Source organism: Augochlora pura, chromosome 4, assembly GCF_028453695.1.
Source record: "Augochlora pura isolate Apur16 chromosome 4, APUR_v2.2.1, whole genome shotgun sequence".
Lineage (NCBI taxonomy): Eukaryota > Metazoa > Arthropoda > Insecta > Hymenoptera > Halictidae > Augochlora > Augochlora pura.
In genome coordinates, this window is record NC_135775.1 from 1349475 (window position 1) to 1371009 (window position 21535).

At 46.5% G+C, this 21535-nt stretch overlaps 2 protein-coding genes and 1 long non-coding RNA gene across 8 annotated transcripts in view; 2 read left to right on the top strand and 1 right to left on the bottom strand.

Annotated features, from left to right (window-relative positions):
* The first annotated feature begins 199 nt into the window (after positions 1 to 199).
* LOC144468629 (uncharacterized) lies at positions 200 to 5903 on the top strand. 2 transcript variants are annotated; one of them, XM_078178242.1, is made up of 7 exons: positions 200 to 294; positions 363 to 1237; positions 1294 to 2134; positions 3563 to 4004; positions 4105 to 4292; positions 4408 to 4968; positions 5146 to 5903. In XM_078178242.1, exons 5-7 carry the CDS (start codon positions 4242 to 4244, stop codon positions 5539 to 5541), a joined length of 1008 nt encoding a protein of 335 aa, XP_078034368.1. In that variant the 5' UTR covers positions 200 to 294; positions 363 to 1237; positions 1294 to 2134; positions 3563 to 4004; positions 4105 to 4241; the 3' UTR covers positions 5542 to 5903. The 2 variants fall into 2 exon arrangements, with proteins under 2 accessions (XP_078034368.1, XP_078034367.1); XM_078178241.1 differs by having other exon boundaries at positions 363 to 1220; positions 1294 to 4004.
* A 566-nt stretch (positions 5904 to 6469) lies between these two features.
* Positions 6470 to 21535, bottom strand: part of Sano (CABIT domain-containing protein serrano) — a 39186-nt gene continuing 24120 nt past the window's right edge. The window contains exons 3-5 of one of the 2 annotated variants that reach the window (XR_013493995.1): positions 9038 to 10588; positions 8137 to 8823; positions 6470 to 8040 (exon numbers count right to left, since the gene is read on the bottom strand). The gene's annotated coding sequence lies outside the window, so the exon portion shown is untranslated. Of the gene's footprint in view, positions 8041 to 8136; positions 8824 to 8917; positions 10589 to 21535 lie in introns of both variants that reach the window. The other variant, XR_013493994.1, reaches the window with a different exon arrangement.
* On the top strand, positions 10585 to 18421 carry LOC144469542 (uncharacterized). Of its 4 annotated transcripts, none has more exons than XR_013494001.1 (6): positions 10585 to 11631; positions 11833 to 11905; positions 12014 to 15121; positions 15246 to 15320; positions 15709 to 15876; positions 15983 to 18421. It is a non-coding gene; the product is annotated as an uncharacterized LOC144469542 (long non-coding RNA). The 4 variants fall into 4 exon arrangements; XR_013494000.1 differs by having other exon boundaries at positions 12014 to 12544; positions 12829 to 15121; positions 15246 to 15876; XR_013493999.1 differs by having other exon boundaries at positions 10585 to 10874; positions 11050 to 11631; positions 15246 to 15876.

A 21535-nucleotide genomic window follows, 5' to 3' on the forward strand; every position in this document is an offset into this window, starting at 1 on the left:
TAATCCATATCAGAATAAAATTGCATAAGACCTCCTTTCAAATAAGCTCAAAGATAACCTACCAGAATATACGACGAATTTGCGCTTCGAAATGAAGTTCGTTGAGTATTGAATATTTTACGTACATTCAATTATAGTGATGGCGCTCTCTTCAGCTCTTTTATGTTTCACTCCCTACTTCACGAAGTTAGTTACATTGCAGAAACTATGGTGGACGTAGATAATTAATTTTCTCTAAAAATAGAGACAACTTTTTAATACCGATTAAATTAATAAACAAGCTATCGTCACTTCGTAAGTAATAATTCAATTACTCTTATTTCAAACAGGAATAATTTATTCATTTGTTCAACAATTCGTAGAACTTTGTAAGAAATTTGAAATTCGACAAAAAAGGAGATTCGAAAGCGCTCGAAAACGAGGTTAGGATTCCGAACGAGTTCTCCGGCTGCGAAGAAATCTGAAAACAAGGATGTTCGAGGTTCGCGAAGAATCGCGGCGCGGTTCAGGGGAGGAACACGACTCCCCGGGATTATTTTTTCATGGAAAGGGGTTAGGAGGCTCTCGCAGACGGCTCGCCGAGAATATTTTACATCGAAATGGCCGTGTAACGGCCTTGAGGCTTGTCCCGAGCCGATTGCGAGGCCGGGAACGCGGCGGCGCGGCGCGGAGCGGCCTGTCCCCGTGTTTGCCGCTACCAAACTCGGCAATATTTAAATGGGATTGCGTTCGGGAATGTAATTGCTCGGGCAAACACGGTTCCGCGTCGCCGGCCCGTGGTACACGCTCTCGGATACGGACAGAGGGAATCAGGCTGGCAGACGCGCGTAAACGAACGGGGTCGAGCGGGGGAAACGAGAGAGGACGGTCGAACCGGATGGGAGAAGACGTCGATAGCTGCGGCAAGATCAGCGGATCTCCCTTGAAAAGAAACCGCTTCACTGACGAATCACCGAACGACGTGTCTCGCTCGGATACAACAAAGCGATGTTATCGGTGCTGTTCGGCGTTTCTGACTGATTGCGAGCGAGCTTTGGCGATCGGGGCTCGTGGTCCGTGAGTATAATTGCGGACAAATGAGGAGGTTAGGCACCAACAGTGGCGTAAGTGTAATTTTTTTTTAATTACTGTTTAATAATTAATTTTTGAACATTGTCGACTCATATTTTAAATTGTAAGTTATAGATGACAAGCTGTCAAACCAATTAGGGAAATAAATGGTAAAGGTAGTATAAAGGTATATATTACGATTAATTAATATAGATAAATTATATAAATAGCAAAAACTTGCAGGTGTGCCACAGTAAAAACTAGAGCAGTCCAAGACGAATAACGGAATAATTAAGAATGGCACAACCCCGATCAAGAACAGGATTCCAAAACGACCCAGTCGAATCGCAATCAGCCCAAAGATCCTCGTTCTACCATCGCTCCTGCAACAAGAAGCAAAGGACCTCAATCAAGAGAGAAGTCCTTGAAAGGGTCCTGCAAAAATATAAATTAACATGAGAGTTCTACAACGATTGTGCAAATGGTGAACGAGGAGCCGATCATGGACATCGATTCACAGCGTCGGAAGGCTGTTATCCGGACTGATCGAGGATCGAGTGCTTGGTGTCCTGCGTGCACCATGATAGAAGGAACCGCAGCGATCCTGGCAGGGTGGTTGAACAGAGAGATAGAGTGAGAGGGAAATAGATAGATAGAGATAGAATGAAAGAGAGATCGAGATAGAAATAGATAGATAGAACGGTAGAGCGAGAGAGAGAAAGGGAGGGAGAGACGAAAGAAGGTAAAAGGGGAGCGCGCAGAGCTATCGTGGAATTAATTGGCGGGACGGAGACGGAGCTGTTTAGGTTCGCGATGTGGAGGTGGAACGAAGGGAACCACATCGAGCATCGAAACGGTAGGGGAAACGGTCTATAACGCAGGCAGACGGAGCCAATCAGGGCGCAATGCGATTACCTTAACGAGAAATCCGATTACTTATTCATTCGCCTAACTCGAAATCAGTTTAACTAATCGTTTAATTCGGTAGTACCCCACCGAGAGAGCGCACCGAGGCAGACACGGGCCTGCGCGAGCGACGGAGAGAGATAGAGTGAGATGGATAGATAGATAGAGAGATAGAGAGGTGAATAGAAAGAGAGCGAGGGCAGAGAGAGAGAGAGAGCATTCTCTGTGTGGATGGTCGCGCTGGGTGTGGTGGGCCACGGGGGATGGTTTCCCCATCCGAGGGCAGAGATGGGCGCGCACACGCGCAACCACCGTTTCTACACGTGCTATTCTAGCCATGAGAGGGGTTCAGAGCGAGCAAGAGAGAGAGAGTGAGAGAGGGGAGGGGGAGAGACTGCCGCGGAGATACTCGCCGCGCCGGGGAAACGGAAACAGCCGGAGGAGTGAGGCCTCATTCAATTCAATTACGTAATGAATTGTCGTGTCTTGAGTAAACACCCTTCCTCACCGCGACTCGCCGCCGGAAAATCTGGAGTAGGGGATACATACCTAGGACCGGGGTGGAAGGGATGTCGCCGCGAGGCAGACGTCTACAGTCCCGTTCAGGTAGGGTGAGTCGGGTGGACCGAGGATGGACGGCATTGTCCGAGTACCTTGCAAATTCTCAAGCAAATTACTGTTTCAACATTCGACCTTTTAACAATCTTTGCACTAGGATGTTTTATAATAATTTTAATCTGAGTCTGGGACATCACACGAAATTGTCATACGACACTATAAGTAGAGACACTCTGAGTCATCCAATACTATTTTAGATTTGAAGTTAAACTGGCGTCAAGTGCACAGAGTTAACATTACCAAATGTATATTTAAATTATTTAAAAACCTGTTAAAAGTGTAACTGTTGCACGGAGAGAAATGCACTGAGTTATATATTCTTGGGGTTAAGAGGAATTATTATTATTGTCATGCTAGTTTAATGTACGATAGTACGAGTCCCGGTAAGAGGAGACGAGCACAGTAGTTCAAGTCAACGATGTCGGATACGGCCAGCCTGTATACACCGACTATAACAATACCTGTACCTTATATATTTTCTACATCTTATGTATTCAAATATTTTTACTGTTTCTATTACACCACTGCATTTTTCTGGAATTTAATTCCACATTTTAATTCAACTTTTAAATTATGCATTATATTATACTATACTTTCGACATGATATAATATTCTATGTTCCACATTATATCCAATATAATATTATCGATCCGAAATCACCCGAAGAAGATCGAACAGTGTACCAAAGAAGCAAAATCGCCAGTTATGAGCAAGACTGTAGCAGCACGTCAGTTTAGGCGAGTCGAATCAATCTGCAGCGGCTCGCAAACGCTTCGAAATCTCTCATTGCGTCTCCTTCGAGCTACTGTGCTTCTCCCTCCCTCTCTCTCTCTCTCTCGCTCTCTGTCTCTTCGTTCTTCTACTTGCCTCTCTCGCTCTCTCTCTCTTCGCAGTCCTCTCACCCCCTATTTTCTATCGTCCGCGTAGGTGGATGCGCGCAATATTGACTACATCGACGTTTCCGGCTTCATCTCGTCTCGTTTGCAGAGGCGGTATCAGTAATTCCGGTGTTCCCTCGGAATTAACAGGGGGCGGCTCGGTAGGGTTGCCGCGGGAATTTGCACAGCCACCGGAAGCGGCCGACGATCAAAGGAAACCGAATCGGCATTAGCGGGCGACTCGAGTAAATCCCGCGTCCTCGAGCCGGCGCTCTCGACGCCATTTTATCATTAAAATCGATCCATCTGCTCGCGACGCGATCGCCACCCGCCATTTTATGCACGCGCAGGCATGCCGCTGTTCTAACGTTGCCCGTTCGTCCACCGCATAATTTAATCCTCGAGAGGAATATGAACTTCGATCGCTAATTATTCGATCGATACATTTAATGTTACATTTTCAATAGGATAATTTTTGGGAATAATTTTATTTAACACGTTTGTCGTCGCCGTCTTCGGTGTATGCTGAGACTCAATTACCGTGTAAAATGGTACTTTTATACCGAATAATACTTAACAATAGTTAATAATTAATAATAAATGCTATGTGTTCGTTCTTCGTTCATGTGAAATTAATTTTTGGTTCGATAGGATGAAGCTGATTGTCAATTTGTTTCACACTACTCGGTTCTAAATTATCAATGTAACTTGAACCTAAATTACCAATGTAACCATCAGGAAAACCCGCAAAGGACTCTCTAGCATTGGGTCACAAAATTCTTTTCGTCATGGCATCCTTCCGGCCTAGATTACAAATTTCCAGTTTAGTCTTGCAAACGGTAGGCTTCTCATTCGATGAAATTAGTATAATTAGCCGAGCAATAGGTTATCGAAAAGAAAGACAACAAGAATTTCAAACCCAGAACAAGCCACTAACTTATAAATTCTGTTTAGGATAGTTTGAACGGCTCCTTGTTGAAACCGCCGTCGCTAACTTCGACGATACTGCACGGGAACCTGCGAAACTTTTGGTTCAAATCGCGTCGGAAACCCATCGAATACGGCACTGGGAATTGCGGTGAGCCAGCACCCTCCAAGATAGAGGACTCGGAGCCCTGCAAAGGCACCCCGTCGAAATGCATCGAGGAGAAACCGAAGAGGAAGTGTTTCTTCTTCAAAAAGCCGCCCAAGGAGAAGCCTAGTAACTGCGTCAAAGAGAAACCCCCTGTTACGAAGTTGTCCATGTGGGAGCAGATGTTCGGGCCGGATCCGAAGAGGTCCTGGCCTGATCCATGTACTTGTAGGATCGCCAATAGACAGAGGAGGAAGCAACGCAGACAGGATCCGCGGCTGTTCGACACGCGGTATCAAGAAACAGCCGGAGATGTTTTCTTGTTCACGCGCGTCGTGAAACGGTGCTCGGAAAAGTGTATGGAACCGCAGCCGAAACCGCCGCCATCGTTCAAACTGCCGAAAGGGGTGCTTTACAGCATGATCGGCGATGGCTGCAACAGGGTAATACGCGTTCGGATAATTGTTGTGCTAATTGCGAAGCTTAATTACGAGATTTTTTATTACAAAGGGTGCATCAATTGCAATGTTTCAGTTACAAAATTTTATTTGCAAATGATGCATCAATTTTAGAAGATTACGAATAATACATCAGTTATAATATTGTAAGATTCTTTTCAGAAACGGCTCGAAGACATACTCGTCGATCTGCAAAAGGCGGACACCGGTGGATGCATCCCTACGCCGTTGAAATACAGGATCCCGTACGAAGAAATGCGACCGCCAGAGAGAAGAAGGAAATCGTTCAGTTGTCGGGAAGGTATTCGACCGGAAGACGTTGAGAAACCCGTGAACGAGGAGCTGGATTTCGTCAAAGCCTTTCCCAAAGTTCAGTGGATGCATCCACCAGAATCCCCGCAAAGGAGGAAAGATATGTTTTATCGAAAGATGGTGGCGGAGCCCCCTGAAACGGAACCAGACGTCGTAAAAGAAAGTAGCCAGAAACGATCCAGGATCGAGCAGCTGAAGATGATGGTCCAACGGAAGAGTTCGTCCCAATGTTTTTTCACGTTTTAAATCGTTCCGAGAAGATTAGAATCATGCCATGACGAAATTAATCTTTGGCTTAAGTTTTTAAATTCGTTAGTACGCGGTCAAGAAATAGTAAAACGAAAAAATGTGTAAATAAAATCGAAGAATGTCCAGTGCAGTAGTACATTACGGTGAAGCTATACTTCATGTGCGATAATAATTGTAGGAACTGTTATTTTATCCAGTGGGTGAACTTTCTAGACTGGGGGCACCATCCAGGAAATTAACGAACTAGGTGTTACATGTTACCGACAGATGATCATCATTGTTTATTATTTCAATTTGTTTTAAAAATACAATTTATAAATAGATGTAACAGTGGAGGAGATGTGTAGGAGTAGATCCAGCATAAAATGTATATTTCTGTTCGACGAAAATGGAACGCTAGCTTTTCATTTCTTTGTCGCACTTTAGAAATGTTTTTTAGCGGGAATCGAATACTCTGTATACCTCATTTGTACTATTATAGCAAATCTCTGTGTTTTTTGGTATCTGCTATTTTCCTACAGCTCGTGTGCGAATGTACTATAGAAGCCTGCTAAAAATTACAATTGACGCCATTACACGTAACGGTAAAATACTGAAACTAGCAGACACAATTACCAACAGTCGGTCTTGGTTAACAGTCTGAGCCTCTTGCCACTACGATCAATGGCGCTGTACGAACCTCTGAATGAAGCTTCGAGGTTTGACCGTAAGAGGCGCCACTGCTCACAAATAGTGGCATTTTTAATTTCTTTTATTTATATTTTAAAAAACGGATCATTTTTGGCATTTTTCTTTTCATACCAAAAGCACCTGCTAATAATTAATAATGCAATATATTTTATGTTTCTAATTTTTATGGAGAATTCCTTTTTCTTCTTCGCCTAAACGGAGGACGAGGAATCGAATAAACCAGACCACGTTGATTTCATTGTCAATTTTATTGAAACACTCTTTAGGGTACACAAGCTATCCTAGATAAGCATTAAGAGAAGTATAAAAAAAAAAACATTGAACAACTGCGTACGGAATCACAAAATAAAAATGGACGCGTACGTCCTCCATACGATCGTGGAACGTATCAACGTGCGCACTCGAAGGCACAACGGTCCTCGACCCTTACGCGTCGAGCGTTTCGCCTAGGGGACACGCGAACCATCTTAACGGAAGAAGCAAGCTCGGCGAGACAATAGCATGAGCGATCGTGTATTTCCAGTGGCTTGTCGTTCGCCTTAAAACATAAGACACGGTACGGGTCAGGGGGAATCGTAGAGGGAATCGTACGGGCGAACCGGAAACGGAGAGGATGTTTTCGGGACGATTTCGGGCAACAAACTGGCAGCGTTCCGGTCGGCTCCCCTGGCAAAAGGCTCATCGTGGACACTGGCGAACGATTAGTACAGCGCGCAGAGTTCCGTCGTAAAGGGGACCGAGTGCCTTCTACGTCTTCGCAAAAACTCTTCGTCCCCTTGTCATCATTGATTACGCAAAATAGAATGTTTAATCATGAGAATCAAAAAAAAAGAGAAGTGAGAGAAATCTACACCTTCGATAACGTGTTACATCTAGAAACTTATGATACAGAACTGTTGTAAGAGCTAGTTACCGTCATACGGATTAAAAACGCCGCGGTGGTGTTTTCTCCACCACCATCTTCCGGTTCCGCTTCCAAGCCGAAGGGAACGTCTTTCTCCTCCTCCTTCTCCCCCGCGATCCCGACAGAGTTTTGTAAAAGTATAAATGCACGGATCCGTTCTCGTTGTTCCGCTTTTCGCTCGGGTTTGATCCGAGCACCGTCCTCTTATCAATTCACGGCGCCCGGAGACGCTGAACGATGCGATGCGACGCGACGAGAATATCTGTGCGTACGGTTCAAGATATTGTGGTAAACCTAGCCTAGCCTAAACGTTACGCTTAACATATGCGCTTAAATAATAATCACAAAAGTGAGACCAAGGGCCAGAGCGCGTCTCGTCTGGCCAGTAGTACCGTTAACCTACAGGCGGTCTCGATACCTGACTTCCGATCAACAGTTCTCTTTAAGCAGTTCCTGCTCCGCGCAATCTCGGCCGACACATGCACTGCAGTCAGGAGAAGTAACTACGCGAGGCGACGCATTGTATCAATGTTACAATTCTGAATTACAATCAGACGGAGGCTCTGCCTCGCGACGCCATTCTAGTTTAAAATTACAATGATCGCCCGGTAGATTTTCTACGCCCCTGTACGGCACTCTCTGCGCTCTCGTCGCCTTGCGTAGCTGCTTTTCCTGACTACGCCGGTCAGAGGCCGTCGTCGACGCTACCAAATCAACTCGCAATGAAATTAGGCCACCCAGTGGCGGACTGTCTTCTCTCTTCAAACCTGCTAGTCTCCAACGATCATCGAGAAATGGTGAAACTTCCATCGGAATAAGTCTCGGTAAGAACAAAGAATACTCGTCGTCGTAGAACTCCTTTTCGTAACGCCGTTAGTTCGGTGTTGCTTAATTTTAGCGATCTACAAGTAACAGGCGAAACGATTTCAGATACATTTTAATCATTTAAAAATAATATCTTCTTTCTGTTTTGTATTTCGCATTAACATTTCTCTTACAGATGCATAAAATCCGTAATCCAACGATTATTTATCCTGCGTTAGCCATCTCGCTCGCCTTTCGCGGTTCGTTTGAACCCTTTGCACTCGAAGCCGGTATAAGTCTAACTTCAAAAGTATTCCCGTATTTTAACAGTATTTAGAAACAATATTTCCACGTTCCTATGGCTCGGTTTATTTTATGGACCTTAAACTAAGCCTTATACAGTAATGGGTCCTACACCTGCACACTTCCAGGCCGCAGCTTCATTTGTAAGTGCTTATACAAATTTTATTTGCTCCGATTGTCTGACTTAATGATACAGGATCCAATGTGGGTTGGATATGCAGTAAAATGGTGGGGATGTGCGCGTCATCTCATATAACCTTAAAATGTAAAAAAAAGCGTGCAGAAGTAAGTCCCATTAGCTCAGTCACTCTTTCAACAGTCCCTTAAATACGGACAAACACGATGCTATAAAAATCATTCTATAACATGATGTAACATTTTTTAACGGTGCTTCAGAGTCACCGCTCGAGTGCAAACGGTTCAAACGTTGGTCGTTTCCCTCCGACGTCTTTTTTTCCTCTTCCAAATGCGTCTGGTTTTTTTTGCACATTGTCAACGGCTTCTTTCGGGTCGTACCAAAATTCTTCGCAGCATCGAAAATTCAATTCTGCCGACTGAACGGTGTACAGACATCTATTCTATAAACAGAAGAAACAATCAGCCGTATCGAGGAGCTCGGGATGCTCTCAGCGAACGCAAGATTCATTTCCAAGATAAAATAGCGATCGGTACATAGGCAACAAGACTTCCGCTGGCGATTATATCGAAACTAGCAGTCATTCGGCGGTTCACGGTAAGCTTCTCCGTCGCAAAAAGAGAAACAGATGGAGTTCGCCGGTTTCAGTGATTTACCGAGGAAGTCGACGATCGTCCATAAAATCTTCCGCCGTCAGAACCATCAAAGTAAACGACAGAGACAGTGTGAGGAAGAAAGAGGAAGAGAGAGAGAGTGTGTGTGTGTGTCTGTAATAGAAAGAGAGAGACAGAGATAAAGAAAATGAAACAGAGGCCGAAACGTTAAACACGATACAAGACGCTCCGCTAATGGGATATGATGCAACTTACGGTATTTAGTTAGCCTTAAACGTAAACAGTAAAGTGTAAAAGTATGACTTAAGTACAACCAGAAAAAGTTGGTCATTATTATGGCATTCGTATCCTTAACTTACGCTCCCTAGTAGATTAAACTAACGGCGCGTTTCGAACGCGATGCGTCGCTCATCCAAAATAGCCGGACGATGCACCGGTCGCGGCCGCGAGATCGACGGTCTTTTCCGCTATCGCCGCTTTCTTTCATAACATCTCCTTCCGTCCTCTTTCTCCCAGTTGATCCACGAAGCCTTCTCCGCGATCGCGCGGGCGATTTGCTCGATCGTTGTTCCCACCCCCGTTATTATCTTGAATCTATTTCTCGCCGTTCAGTTCGCACCGTGCTCCAGCGCGACCTGGATTTTAACATCGATGCTCCAGCGCCACTGCGAATGGCGATTTGATGACCCGTGTTACTGGCTCACCGTATTAACCGATATCAATCAAACACAGCTGAACAATTGGTCTTTAATTGTTTAAAATTGCTCGTCAATTAGTTTCAACTGCTCAGCTATCCGTTTCAAGAAATATCTGCGAAACTTCTATGGATGCCTATGAACTTTTATAAGAGGACAGAGTTTTGAAAACTTACGAAGTTTGTCAGATATTTCTAGGAAAGCATAGCCGAACTAATTGAAACTAATTAACCAGTAATTTTAAGCAATTCAAGAGCAACTTTTTGAGTTATGTTTCATTGAAATCGGTTAACGTGGCGAGCCAGATTCGTAAAGGCAATTCGATGCTATCGAGAAACTCGAAGCGCACCGCGTAAACGGATTACGCGAGCATCGAGAACGTTCGCCGCGCGCCCTTTCAAGATGGCGGAAAGAACACCGCTGTCGCCGCCACCTTGAACAAGGCGGATCCGTTCGCAGATTCTACAGAACTACTGCGAACGGTTCGACGAACGTTCGAGCTGAGTATATCTCTGATCGATGCTAATAGCGAACCGTTTTTCCTTCCGGTTCCTCAATCTTTGCGCCCGGGAACAGACGGACGCGCCCCCTATCATGCTTCCCTGGACATAACCTCACTTTCGAACGCGACGCGAGAGCTCGCCCGTGGGAATCGCGTCCGATTCTTTAAGTCTAAATCCGTGCGAACGAATTCGCGGAATGCATATACTAGCGTCTCTCCTGATTCTTCTCGGTTTTCGTCGTCCTGTGTGAAAGCTCTGACGACCGTCGCCGCGATTCGTTGATTCGACGGATGCTGCGTCGTCTTTTTGATTTGTTGAAGACATCGGAGATTCATGGCGACCCCATCCGGACCGCTCGCGCTCTTTGCCTTCTTCTGCCCTTCGTCGCTTCGAATCTGCAAGAAACGAATCGTTAAATAAATAATATAATATAACGATATTGAAAAATTATAAAAACAATCAGCGTCAATGATTCCATGTATAAGATAATGCAGTTCCCTATAGGAACGAGTAAAAATTAATGTCTCCAGTGCCATCTACGAAACGGAGGTCACACTAACAGTAGAACGAAAATTCAGGTTGATCCACTTGTTCCAACTACAAAAACTATAAAGGCACGCGAGTTCAATGCGGATAAAGATCAATTCCACGATCAACGTTGACCAAGGCTGCAATACAAATGTTAGTATACCCGGACAAACTTTTCTATTAGGCCACGTGCTCCTTCGACCAGTTTATCAGGTTACTAGGCAGCGAAAACTGTGTCAAACGGCACCACGATCGCGTACACATTCGTTGCCCGTTATCCAGACGAAGCGATTCGACAGCTTGGTTTCAATTAGACCGTTGTTTCTAGCTATGTTTTCGGTCACGAAACACGGCGATCCGGAAATACCGGTCGGCAACGGTACCAAAATCACGTAGGCCCATCCGAGGGCCCCTTTTCGGCGCCGTATGTGGCACGCATAAGTCATAAAGCTGTAATAGAGACCTAACTGTACCCTAGCGCGCCGATACAGTGAATAATGTTTCTGGATGGTATATTATAGTTATTATATATTGGACTAGCAAATAAATTCGTAGAGTCTTTGTTTTATAACGACTTGTGCAATGATTCGCAAAGTGAGTAAGTTATTCAAAAGATTTCTTCCAGATTTATAAAACTGTTACATTCGCAAAAATCGGAATTCTACTGTACTTTGAAAAATGGCAAACAGAGACGAGCACCTCCAAAAATTGAATCTAGTTCATTGGGTATTTATAACAGCGGATGTGACACTAGAGCTCTAGCCAGGTACTACACGAGAGATTCAAGAGTGACCTAGTCTTCCACCGTGTCATCTTCCCTCCAGAAAAATTCAGGTTAATTGTAGTGGCTTTGGTAAACATAAGCGAGAATCTGGGCGAACAGGGAGTGGCTGATAGCCTTTGAAACAGGGTATATGTTTGATACTAACTCCTTGATACTTTACGACCTCCTAAAGACGCCTCGAAACAGGCGTTTGGAGGACGTTTCGAAACAGACATCTTTAACACGTTTTAATACAAAGGCTGAAACGACGTCTGATTCGAGGCATTTTTGGGACGTCTTATTTCAGTCGTCTGTGTCCAAACGTCTCATTTCAGACGTCTCTTTCAGGACGTCATCAAAACATGTACAAGTCGTCTTTCCAGACGTCTTTACCACGTCTTAAAAACATCCATTTGAAGCCGTAAGTCATTCAACCCAAAAACGGACGTGAAATAAACGTCTTTGAGACGTCGCGTGCTATGTGAAGAGGTTCGACGGCAGGCCAGCTAATTTCTCGAATCTCTTTCAGAGGTAAACTGCAGGCTGACCACATCTTCCGAACGAAAGCAGTGTGTGATCACGCGTAAACGGAGGCGCTCGGAAGAGAGGACTACTATTCGAGGGTCTGGATCGCTACCAGTGGCACAAGATCCGCAATCAAGGAAAAGGAGAACGATCGACGGGGACCCGCGAGCCGATCGAACGAGCACGCGAGCCTACGCTCCTAGGGCTGACTCGACGTAATCGGCCCTCCGAGCGCACCAATAATTTGACGTAATTTAATAAACGCGACCCTGGCTTCGCGTGCGTACGCCGCCCCGCGCCGGGTCGCGCGACTATCATTACCGACAGTTTGATCGTATCTGGCCAGTGCGTAATGATGATGCACCTAGTCACTGCGCCTGCCCGCGCCACCGCTCGATCATCGGTCATGCAAATTGCCGATGCAGAACGACGGCCGACCTTCCCGATACCGATGTGCCCACATTCCGTTCGTGGGAAACAATGTGTGGCCAGCGCACAGTGGGATAAACGACGAGAGTATGAATGAAAGAAAATTGTAAGTTTATGCTAAGTTGTATAGGGTTGTCCCAAAATTGTGCGGTACAATAAACGCGCGACTGGCCCGCGGCTTGCCGCGGAATCATCGGGTACGATGATCGAGCGGCACTTTGCGCACCGTTTCAAATTCAATTGATACATCAACGAGCCGTAATGGAGGCGCCACGTCGATTAAAACCGAATAATTTGGACACGATTATATTTAACGGAATATAGTGTAATGTAGACCTCGTCCACCAACTGTCGTATAAATTGTTCAACGATTTCATATTTTGTCCGCAGCTCAGGTGTTTTTTGCGCGGTGTACGACGGGACGCGGTCGTTCATACCGATTTCGAGTGGCCGGAACGAAACCGCGGGGAAGTCCAGATCGGCGTGTAGGCCGGTCGAAAGCCTGGAACGTCTTCATCAGGAATGTTTTATCGTACGAGCAATTAAAATCCCTCGTTTATTGCTGCCGGTACGCAATACCGACGCGCGGCGGCATAATAGCGTGCTTCTAATAACGGCGAACCCGATGGACCGCGCGGACCGCCGCATCCTCCCGAGAGAAACTGGACTGCTTCTGGTGCATGCATAATTTTCAGTTTGATGCTGGCAGCCTCCCAACGCGCGCAGCCATCCGGCTCTCGTAATGCCCACGGATTGTCGGATGGGGGCCAGAAACGAAGAAGCTTCTTAGCCTTTTTTAGCTCGATTTTTCGTTATCGGGGAGCACACGCGGCCTGCAATCGACGTAAAATTTAATTACCACGGAGTGGCGCTCGTCTTTTCTGGGAGATCGATCGCCGAGAATTGCTCCGATCGATTTATGGTAATCGTATTTTTACGAGGATGATTGTCGGATGCAGATCGGTAATGTCTAGACTGTGTTTTCAAAATTTTTCGAACAATTAAAATTGCAAAATGGTAGAGCTATGCAACGTTGTGAACCTCTAAAACTTATTAGCTTACAAGTTGTAATTTTTATCCCGGTTGCTCACGTAAGTGCCGCATACTAGTCCGCAACCTGAGTGCATTAAAATCTGCGATCAGGTCGTAATTAGCGCAGCGCAATATTCTAAATAAAGGGTTGAAGAGAGCCAAAAGGAGGAAAACGGGAATGAAAAAGACAATTAACGGGGCTTCGGAAGAAACCTCCGGCTAGCCGGGAGCGCAAATGAGAGGCAGGCATTGCGTCGCGGGGATGGAAAAAAATGAGGAGGAGAGTATAGAGTTGTACTATATTTAAGACTATACTATTGTATCCTCATTTTCCAACATGGAAGTGGGAGAAAGTTAACAGTTCAAAGTTTTTTTTGCTACAACAACACCGACCTTACCGAACGAATTAAAAATCCGTATTCATAAATTTTAGGAACGAAGAAATCGCGGCCGGAGATCATGCACTCCCGATCTCGCGGGCAGGACGACACGCCTCCCGCCGGTGTCCCGGCCTCTCAGCATCCCCCAGCGAATTCGCACAGCCGAGAATTACGAGCCTTCAGACTGATGATTACGCGGCGAAGATTTAGCGCGGCTCGCGGTGTCCGACCGCTAAAAACCCGATCGGCCGGACGTTTTAATCAATCCTTCCTCCCCTGGAACAAATTTTTCCGCCGGCAGTTTCCGTTTTGTTCGGTCCGCGTTTTTCCCGGCCGTTAATTTATTCCTTCCTGTTCGACCGTGTTCTCCCGGGGACGAAGAAACACGCCGGACGAAAAAGAGGGGAGGGCACCGCGGTAGCAGGAAGATTGCAGGTTTACCGCGACCGGATCTACCCGCCTCGCGGATCCCTTCGATTTTTGATCGAGCGGGGGTCCCCGGCGAGCAGAGCCGACCGGCCTCCAATCCTTTTTTCAATTTCAATCTATAATCTTTTAATTGCTCGAGCGTTTAACAAATTCGCCCGTCACGGGGCCGGACAACAACAAGTTCATTCGACAAATTGAAACGATAAATCACCGCGCGCGCTCCGCCGCACCGACGAAGAGATCTCCGATCGAGCCGCGTGATTTCCGATGGATGATCGAACGGAACGCGAGACAAGGAACAAGAAAAAGAAAGAGAAACGGAGAGAAAGAGTTAATAGAGTGCTTGCTCGGCGTCCGGGATTTTTCCCGGCGTCGTTCCTCCCGCCGGGGGGAAGGGAAAAACACTCGAGACAAAAGGGAGGAGGCCCCCACGGTTTCCGAGGTCGACTTTGGCAACGGTCGTCGGACGCGTTCGATAAATCTCCGATGTGCGACTCCGCAACAATTCCGCCCCTGAGCACAATGTAACCGGCACCGTCGCTCATATTTGCAAATTATTTATCACTCCGCCAGTAAGCGGCAATTACGCGTGGTCCCGATGAAATATTTCAGCCGGCCGTAATTGTGCGAAACCCCGTGCGTATACCGCGGGACCATGGTCGGCCTTGGCGTCGTTATTAATAATCGGCGGCCGATCGATCATGTTCGTCTGCTGCGGCATCGAAGGCGTTATAAATAGAAAGCGGACAGAAGGGATCGGAATGCTTTCCGTTTCGCGAGTCCGTCTCCGATCGTCGTTGAAGCATTTCATCGTCGACGCGCCGCGTTTCCCGCGCAACACGGTTTGTAAAAGGATAAACAAAAATAATAAATATACTAATATAAGATACAAACGATACTGCGCGGACACGTGCAGATAATATCTGTTGCTTCGGAACATCTCATCCCCTGGTATTTTGTCCACAGATCCGACGTTTCTGCGCATCGAGAGGGGCCCGTCGCGACTCGCCGACGAGGAACAAAGCGTCCCACACGTTGCAGGTATCATCGCAGTCATATTCATACTCGGATGTAAGGGCAGCCCGTGGCAACGGGGGACAATGGCGAGGACGTATTTTTGCGTCGCGCGGCGCGCCGGTCGATCGCAGGCGTGCGCGTACCTTTGTGGCCACGCGTCGACATTAACAGCCAATAAAGGACTTCCTTTATGAAGCCCGCTGTATGTGTGCGTCGAACGGCTGCGGCCTGGGATGGGTTGTTAAAACACTTGTCGACGGATGGCGGCGGTTCCGGAGACAATGGCAACGACTCATTGACGCCTGGAAACAAATTACCCTCCGTCGGAAAAGAACCGTGGCAGACTCTCTCCCGCGTGCCTGTCCGGAAAGTATTCCCACCCCGTTGTCGGTTCATTAAATCTCTTTTGTAGATGCTGTCCTGTCCTACGAAGTTCATCCATCTTCGACTTAACGCACTCCGACAGCGAGTTTGTCTCTCGGGGTCGTCGAGGGTTGAGGAGGTCGCGCGGTGCTCGATTCGCAGAACAAAGGACGATAACTCGAAGTGCGGGATCGAAAATGTCTTTTATCGTGAAATGGTATTTTTTCAGAGGACGGGGGACTGTTTAATACCGCATAATATTTATCTATACATATTAAATGAAGAAATTCTGAAATGACTCATGAATCGTCTCTTATGTTAAGGTACTGCAAAGGATTGTGAGCAGCCAATTCGCAAGTTAACCCCTCTCTCTCACCGACAACTTCAAGTTTTAACATTACGACCACGATTCGGAAGAAAAGAGTGTACCCGGCCAGTGAAATTTGCGCATCGAGCCCGTTCCTGTTCCCGCGGCTAGGAATAGCATCTGAAGAAGGTCCGCGGTTCAACGGCCGATCGTTTGCAGAGCCCTTGAAGCCTGGCAGCGCAGCCGGCCGTCATATCTTATTGTTAGTCAAGGGTCGTCTCAAAGGCAGCGCGCGCGCTCTTCGGTTTGGGATAGCGGCTCGCTCGGAAACCGGGGCTCCGTCCGCTCGCCGATCACGCTTGAAACACGTCGCTGCTCGTAAACACCGGACTTAACATAATATCGCTTGTGTAAACCGACATAAACCAGCGCAAACTAGCGTAAATCGGCGTAAACCAGCGTAAACTGGCGTAAAGCAGCGTAAGCTGTTATAAAGCAGCGTAAACTGGCGTAAACTAGCGCAAACGAGCGCAAACGAGCGTGACGCTCGGTTCGCAAACAAAGCGAACCCACCTCCCTCCGCCGCCCCCTGCCCCGAGTCTTCTCACCCGATTCGCTCGAGATTCGCGCGTGCCTTCTAAATCTTCCCCCCACCACTCCCTTCTAAACCTTCCAGGCCCTTCTATGCAACTCCTCCGGTGCATCGGAATCGTTAAGCGAAGCGAAAAGAATTTCATGCTCGTTGCTCGTGCACGCGACATGCTTCCGAACGAACGTTAAAATTTAACGATGCCCAACGGACGCTACCGGATATCGTCCGCCAAATTAGCTCGCTCTTTTATATCGGTTTAGGTTGCTCCGACGTGCCACGATGTTCGGTATAATATAAAGATATCAGATATTAGAAAAACGTAATAAACGCTGGTCTACAATCTGGGAGTGATAATTGTTAAGCCCAGCTGTTCGATGCGTCCGCGAACGTTCCATTGGCCGTCTAAAAACCGTGTCGAGCAGTTGTAATAGGATGCTCCTCGGATGACCAATAAATATTCAATATGGGGAGCGTGTATCCCAGAAGCACGAATAAATATTTCACGTTAAATAGACCATACGTTTGCTAACTTAATACCATTTGTTATTATCGTGTAAAGGAGCGCGGTGAAATGAACGTAATTGATTCGAGAACCTCGTTTGTTACAGCCTCTGTGTTCGCTCTACCGTACCAACCGAATAGTATATGTGCGTTCAGGGATAATCTGTTCCGGGCTCGGCGTGCACCGGCCGAGTTACTATTCGAATAGAAACGATTGCCGTTGTAAATCTTCCAAATTAAAACGTTTAACCCCCTCGATGGTACTAAATACTCGAGACTTTTTCATTCTATTTAATATCGCGCCGTACGATTCTCCCCGCGGTTATAATCCAGATGGCACCGGACATCTCGAAGACGTCCACTTTACGTCCAGTTTAAGCCAGTTTAAGAAATTTATGTCTTTAATGTCTGAGAAATTTACGTCTCTAGACTTACGACGAACGGTATAAATTACAATTGTAATTAATGCGATTATAGAATGTTCAACGCGCGTATTTTTAAAACAGCCCTCGAAGTTGGGAACTCATGATGGCGAGACTGTTTTCTGGTTAAAAGATGCGCGTGCAGGCCGGTGCACGTGTACTTTTCGCGAGGGCAGCAGACCGCGGTGGGCATTTCTGTGCAAAGGCCAGCGACCTGGACCCGTCCGCCGGGCCAGGGTCCGCCAGGGGGCCCGGGCTGGCCCAAACTTTCGGTAATGAACCCATTGTTGTACCCCGGCATCGTTTATCATGCCCGGGAGGGTCGCGCTATAGCGAAACCGCTTGCCGTATGACCGTGGTAAACTCCGTGGCGAAAACTTTATATACTTGGAAATTCTTTGAAAATTGCTAAGTAAATTTTTTTACTCGTTTAATTTTTTACTTTAATTTTTTAAGAATTCTTTTTTTAAATTTATTAAATCAGGGCGGAAAGAAACGACTCGGATGATATTCGAATACGTTGCACACTTGCCGTCCGAGTCTTGCATCGACCCAGCTCGCGGCCACGGTCTTGTTTCCCGATCAGAGGTCATACAGGAAGTCCTTTCGCAGAGTTCATACCCATAAGTTACCTCCGCGGCCTTTGTCGCGGTCCCATGTACCGTTTCCCTACCATGTTATACTAGCCGGGCATACTAATACGCGGATCCTAGTTAAATCTTGGCTGACCGTGCGCCTCCGGGGACTCTTATCGGTGAATGAAATTCGTGGGAACGGAAACCGGGACTTTCGATCGGGTCCCGATAACTGCCTGGCAACTTTGACTTTCCGATGCTTGTTGCTCGAAACTTTTTCTCAACGAGTCGAATCGATTTCCTCGGATTCGTTTGCTTATCTTAGATCGACGAGAGACAAACTGATTGGAATATATGTACACGCGGAAAGCGTTTGGTTGATTCAACCATGGTGTAATTAAATTCTGCAATTCAATTGCACTGTATTTTAATTATATAGTGATATCCTTATGTTGTAATTTAATTATGTATTTGAATCCTTTTAGGTAATTTCATTATATAATTTAAACTCTTCGATTTTGATTTTTAAACTATATTTAGCTAAAATATAATGCGATTGACTTCGGAACGCGATATATTTTTTAGCAGTGTCCTAACTTCACCGCTCGACCGCAAAAAATAAAGAAGCACTGTGTAAACCGCATCCGTTCAACGAATCGCATAACCGACTATCGCATACGTGAAACGAGCGATCGACGCAAATCCTACAATACGATCTAAGTCATGCGAAATGGTAATACAATATAAGTGCGAGAAACAATTTCGGCTCTCGAGTTGAAATTGCTCGGTGCCCGCGAACGGGGTCGAGGGAAGTTAAAAACGTCGAGGGGAATAAAACGGTTCCAGGTATATAGCCAACAAATTGGCAGACGCGGCGCAACAAGGTGTACATTCCAGGGCCGCGGCAGTGCCAGCGTGAAACGATCACGCCTCACGCAATTGGCAACAAAGTACCAGGCGAGAGATAAGCGCGATCCCGGAGTAGAAAACGCTGTTCGAAGGTGAAGATCGAAGGGCACGGGACGCGTGCGATTCGAGCATTCGCTCGCGATAGGATAATCGGCCGTTGAGGAAAAAGAGCGACGGTTAGGCGAGCCCCGGCGCGACCGTGGCTCCTCCGCTCGGCACACTCGCGTACCCTCTCGGCACTCTCTCGCGTACTCTCCCGGCACTCTTCTGCGCTCTCGGCACAGGCACGACCGCACGCGATCTGGGTCGAACGATTGCAACAATGAGCTTTGTGCAACGCGCCAAGCCATGGTCGACATATGCACCGGGTTACCTGGTCGTTCGCCTACGTGCACGTGCCGCGCAGTTAGGCTACCCCGTTCCGTGCCATTTGTTCCTCAGCGTTTTCCTCCCGACTCGAGTCAAACGGCAGGACAGAAGTCTGTCTCAAAAATTTCCGCCACAAATTTCTATTACACGTAGTCAAACATACGAAGAATAACGCAGCAACTTCCTTTGTTTCAATTGTTGTCGTTCCGATTTTATAATGTTTCTATTTTGAACGGTTATCTTTTTCAATGCATTTGCCGTTGGAAAGTAATTGTACCGTAGACATTATCGACTGAGCTATTAAACGAATAGTATGATTGCGTGACGATAGAGCGACGAGAATAGGAGTAGGCTACTGAGAGGTCGTTGCGCACGTGTAAACAAAAAGACTGGGAGTGAAAGTGAGGTTGTAAAAAAATGAAATAAGATCAATTATTATTAAAACTTTCTTTTATTATTTTCAGACCGAAGTTTGACTGTTTATGACTCTTGTTTATGAGAAATGAACTTATTTTTTCGGGTTCATTGCATTGCGGCAAATTTCGTGATAGATAACATTTACGATCCTCTGGAGCTTCAAGACAGAAAATATTAGTTCGTTTGGAAATTTATTGCACTTATGAGAAGATAGCCGGAACAGAAAACATTGGAGAGACTATAAGATTTTAAGCACACTGGTATATTATTTTCAACCTATTAAATGCATTAAGAAAGAAAACAAATAAAATAAATCATTGTGCTATTATACTTTATACTATAGTATAATGTTGTCATATTCTTAATAAGGATGTTCATATGACAATCTGTTTTAATAGTTGACTAGTTCAATGCAGTTAATACAAGGCCCATCAAATAATAATGAACAAGAATGGCCAGCAGGAAAATTCAATTGAATTAACACACAAGTTGTCCGTGCATTGATTTTCTGAATCGACGGTTTCAGGGTGATCGCGAATTCCATGAGCAGGGAAGCAGCCGAGAAAGGAGCGCGCAGGTTGGCCCCGTTGCACAATCGGCGGGAGCAGGAGAACGAGGGAAGCGATCTCCCTCGAAATCAATTAGAAAGATGCATTGCACCGGCACCAATTAAGTTTTCCCCGGCGACAATGATGAATAGCGGTAGGCGTTTATTGCGGGCAACGCGCCGATTATAAAGGTCATCTAGTGAAAGTACGCGGCCAATTAATACCGATCGATGCCGCAGCGATCCACTTCGATAATAATTGGCGTGCTCGCGCGAAAATCCTTCCTCGAGATCCTAGGCGCGACTGCGCAACCGGTGCGTGACCATATTGCGATCTATCCTTTTCCTTGCACGCCCTGCAAGATGCACACCGCGTCGCTAGATAATAATTAATTGGCTGCGGATTCTATGCGTTTACGTTGCTTCTTCGCAACAGAACCGTCTCAATGAGCTAATATTTTTCATTCTGCCGTTAGGAAAATTGACTTTCGGCCGTGGATCGGCGATGGAGCCCCGATCGCGACGGCGTATCAATTGGAGAGAGGGATCGAGGAAACTTTATTCGACTCTTAAATGGCTGACGGTGCCCGTAAACGGATTCATTCAACCCCTACAATCGCGGCAATTTATTCCGCAAGAACCTCGATCCGGAACGAACGCGGTTTCTTTCGGTAGAAAACTAGTGTATATCTCGCTCGGCGAGGCGCGGCGCCTTGTTTTTCTCCCCCCTTGCCACGGCCGGGCATGGGCAAGAAGCTCGATCCTCTTCGCGTTTTCACTTTCGATTCGTTCCACTTCGGGGATCGTTTCCCGGCCAAGGAAATTGCCGGAATTTCAGCGAATCGAACCCCGCGCGGACCCACCGCGCACACCCGGCTTTCATTTTTCCGCTCCATCCCTCTCGCGCTCGCGAGACCGTAATCGAGGTTGAAACGATAACTCCGCGACGATAAACTTAAGCGCGCTTGAATTTTCTGCTCGGCGCGCGTTCTCCGTTCTTCAAACCGAAACGGAAGCGAAGGGCTGCAATTATAGCGTTCGTTCGTTACCTTTTCCCGACTGTAACCAGAGCGACTATGTATCCCGCGGTCGATTAACTGCGAGCTTCGCCGTTCCGGCAAACAGTGCTACAGTCTTCGACGAATACGTACGCGGCCTTCTATTTATATACCGGGTGGTCCTGGTTCACCCGGTTTGTGCCATTTTTAACAGTGGAATAATCGAAGGGATATGTTAT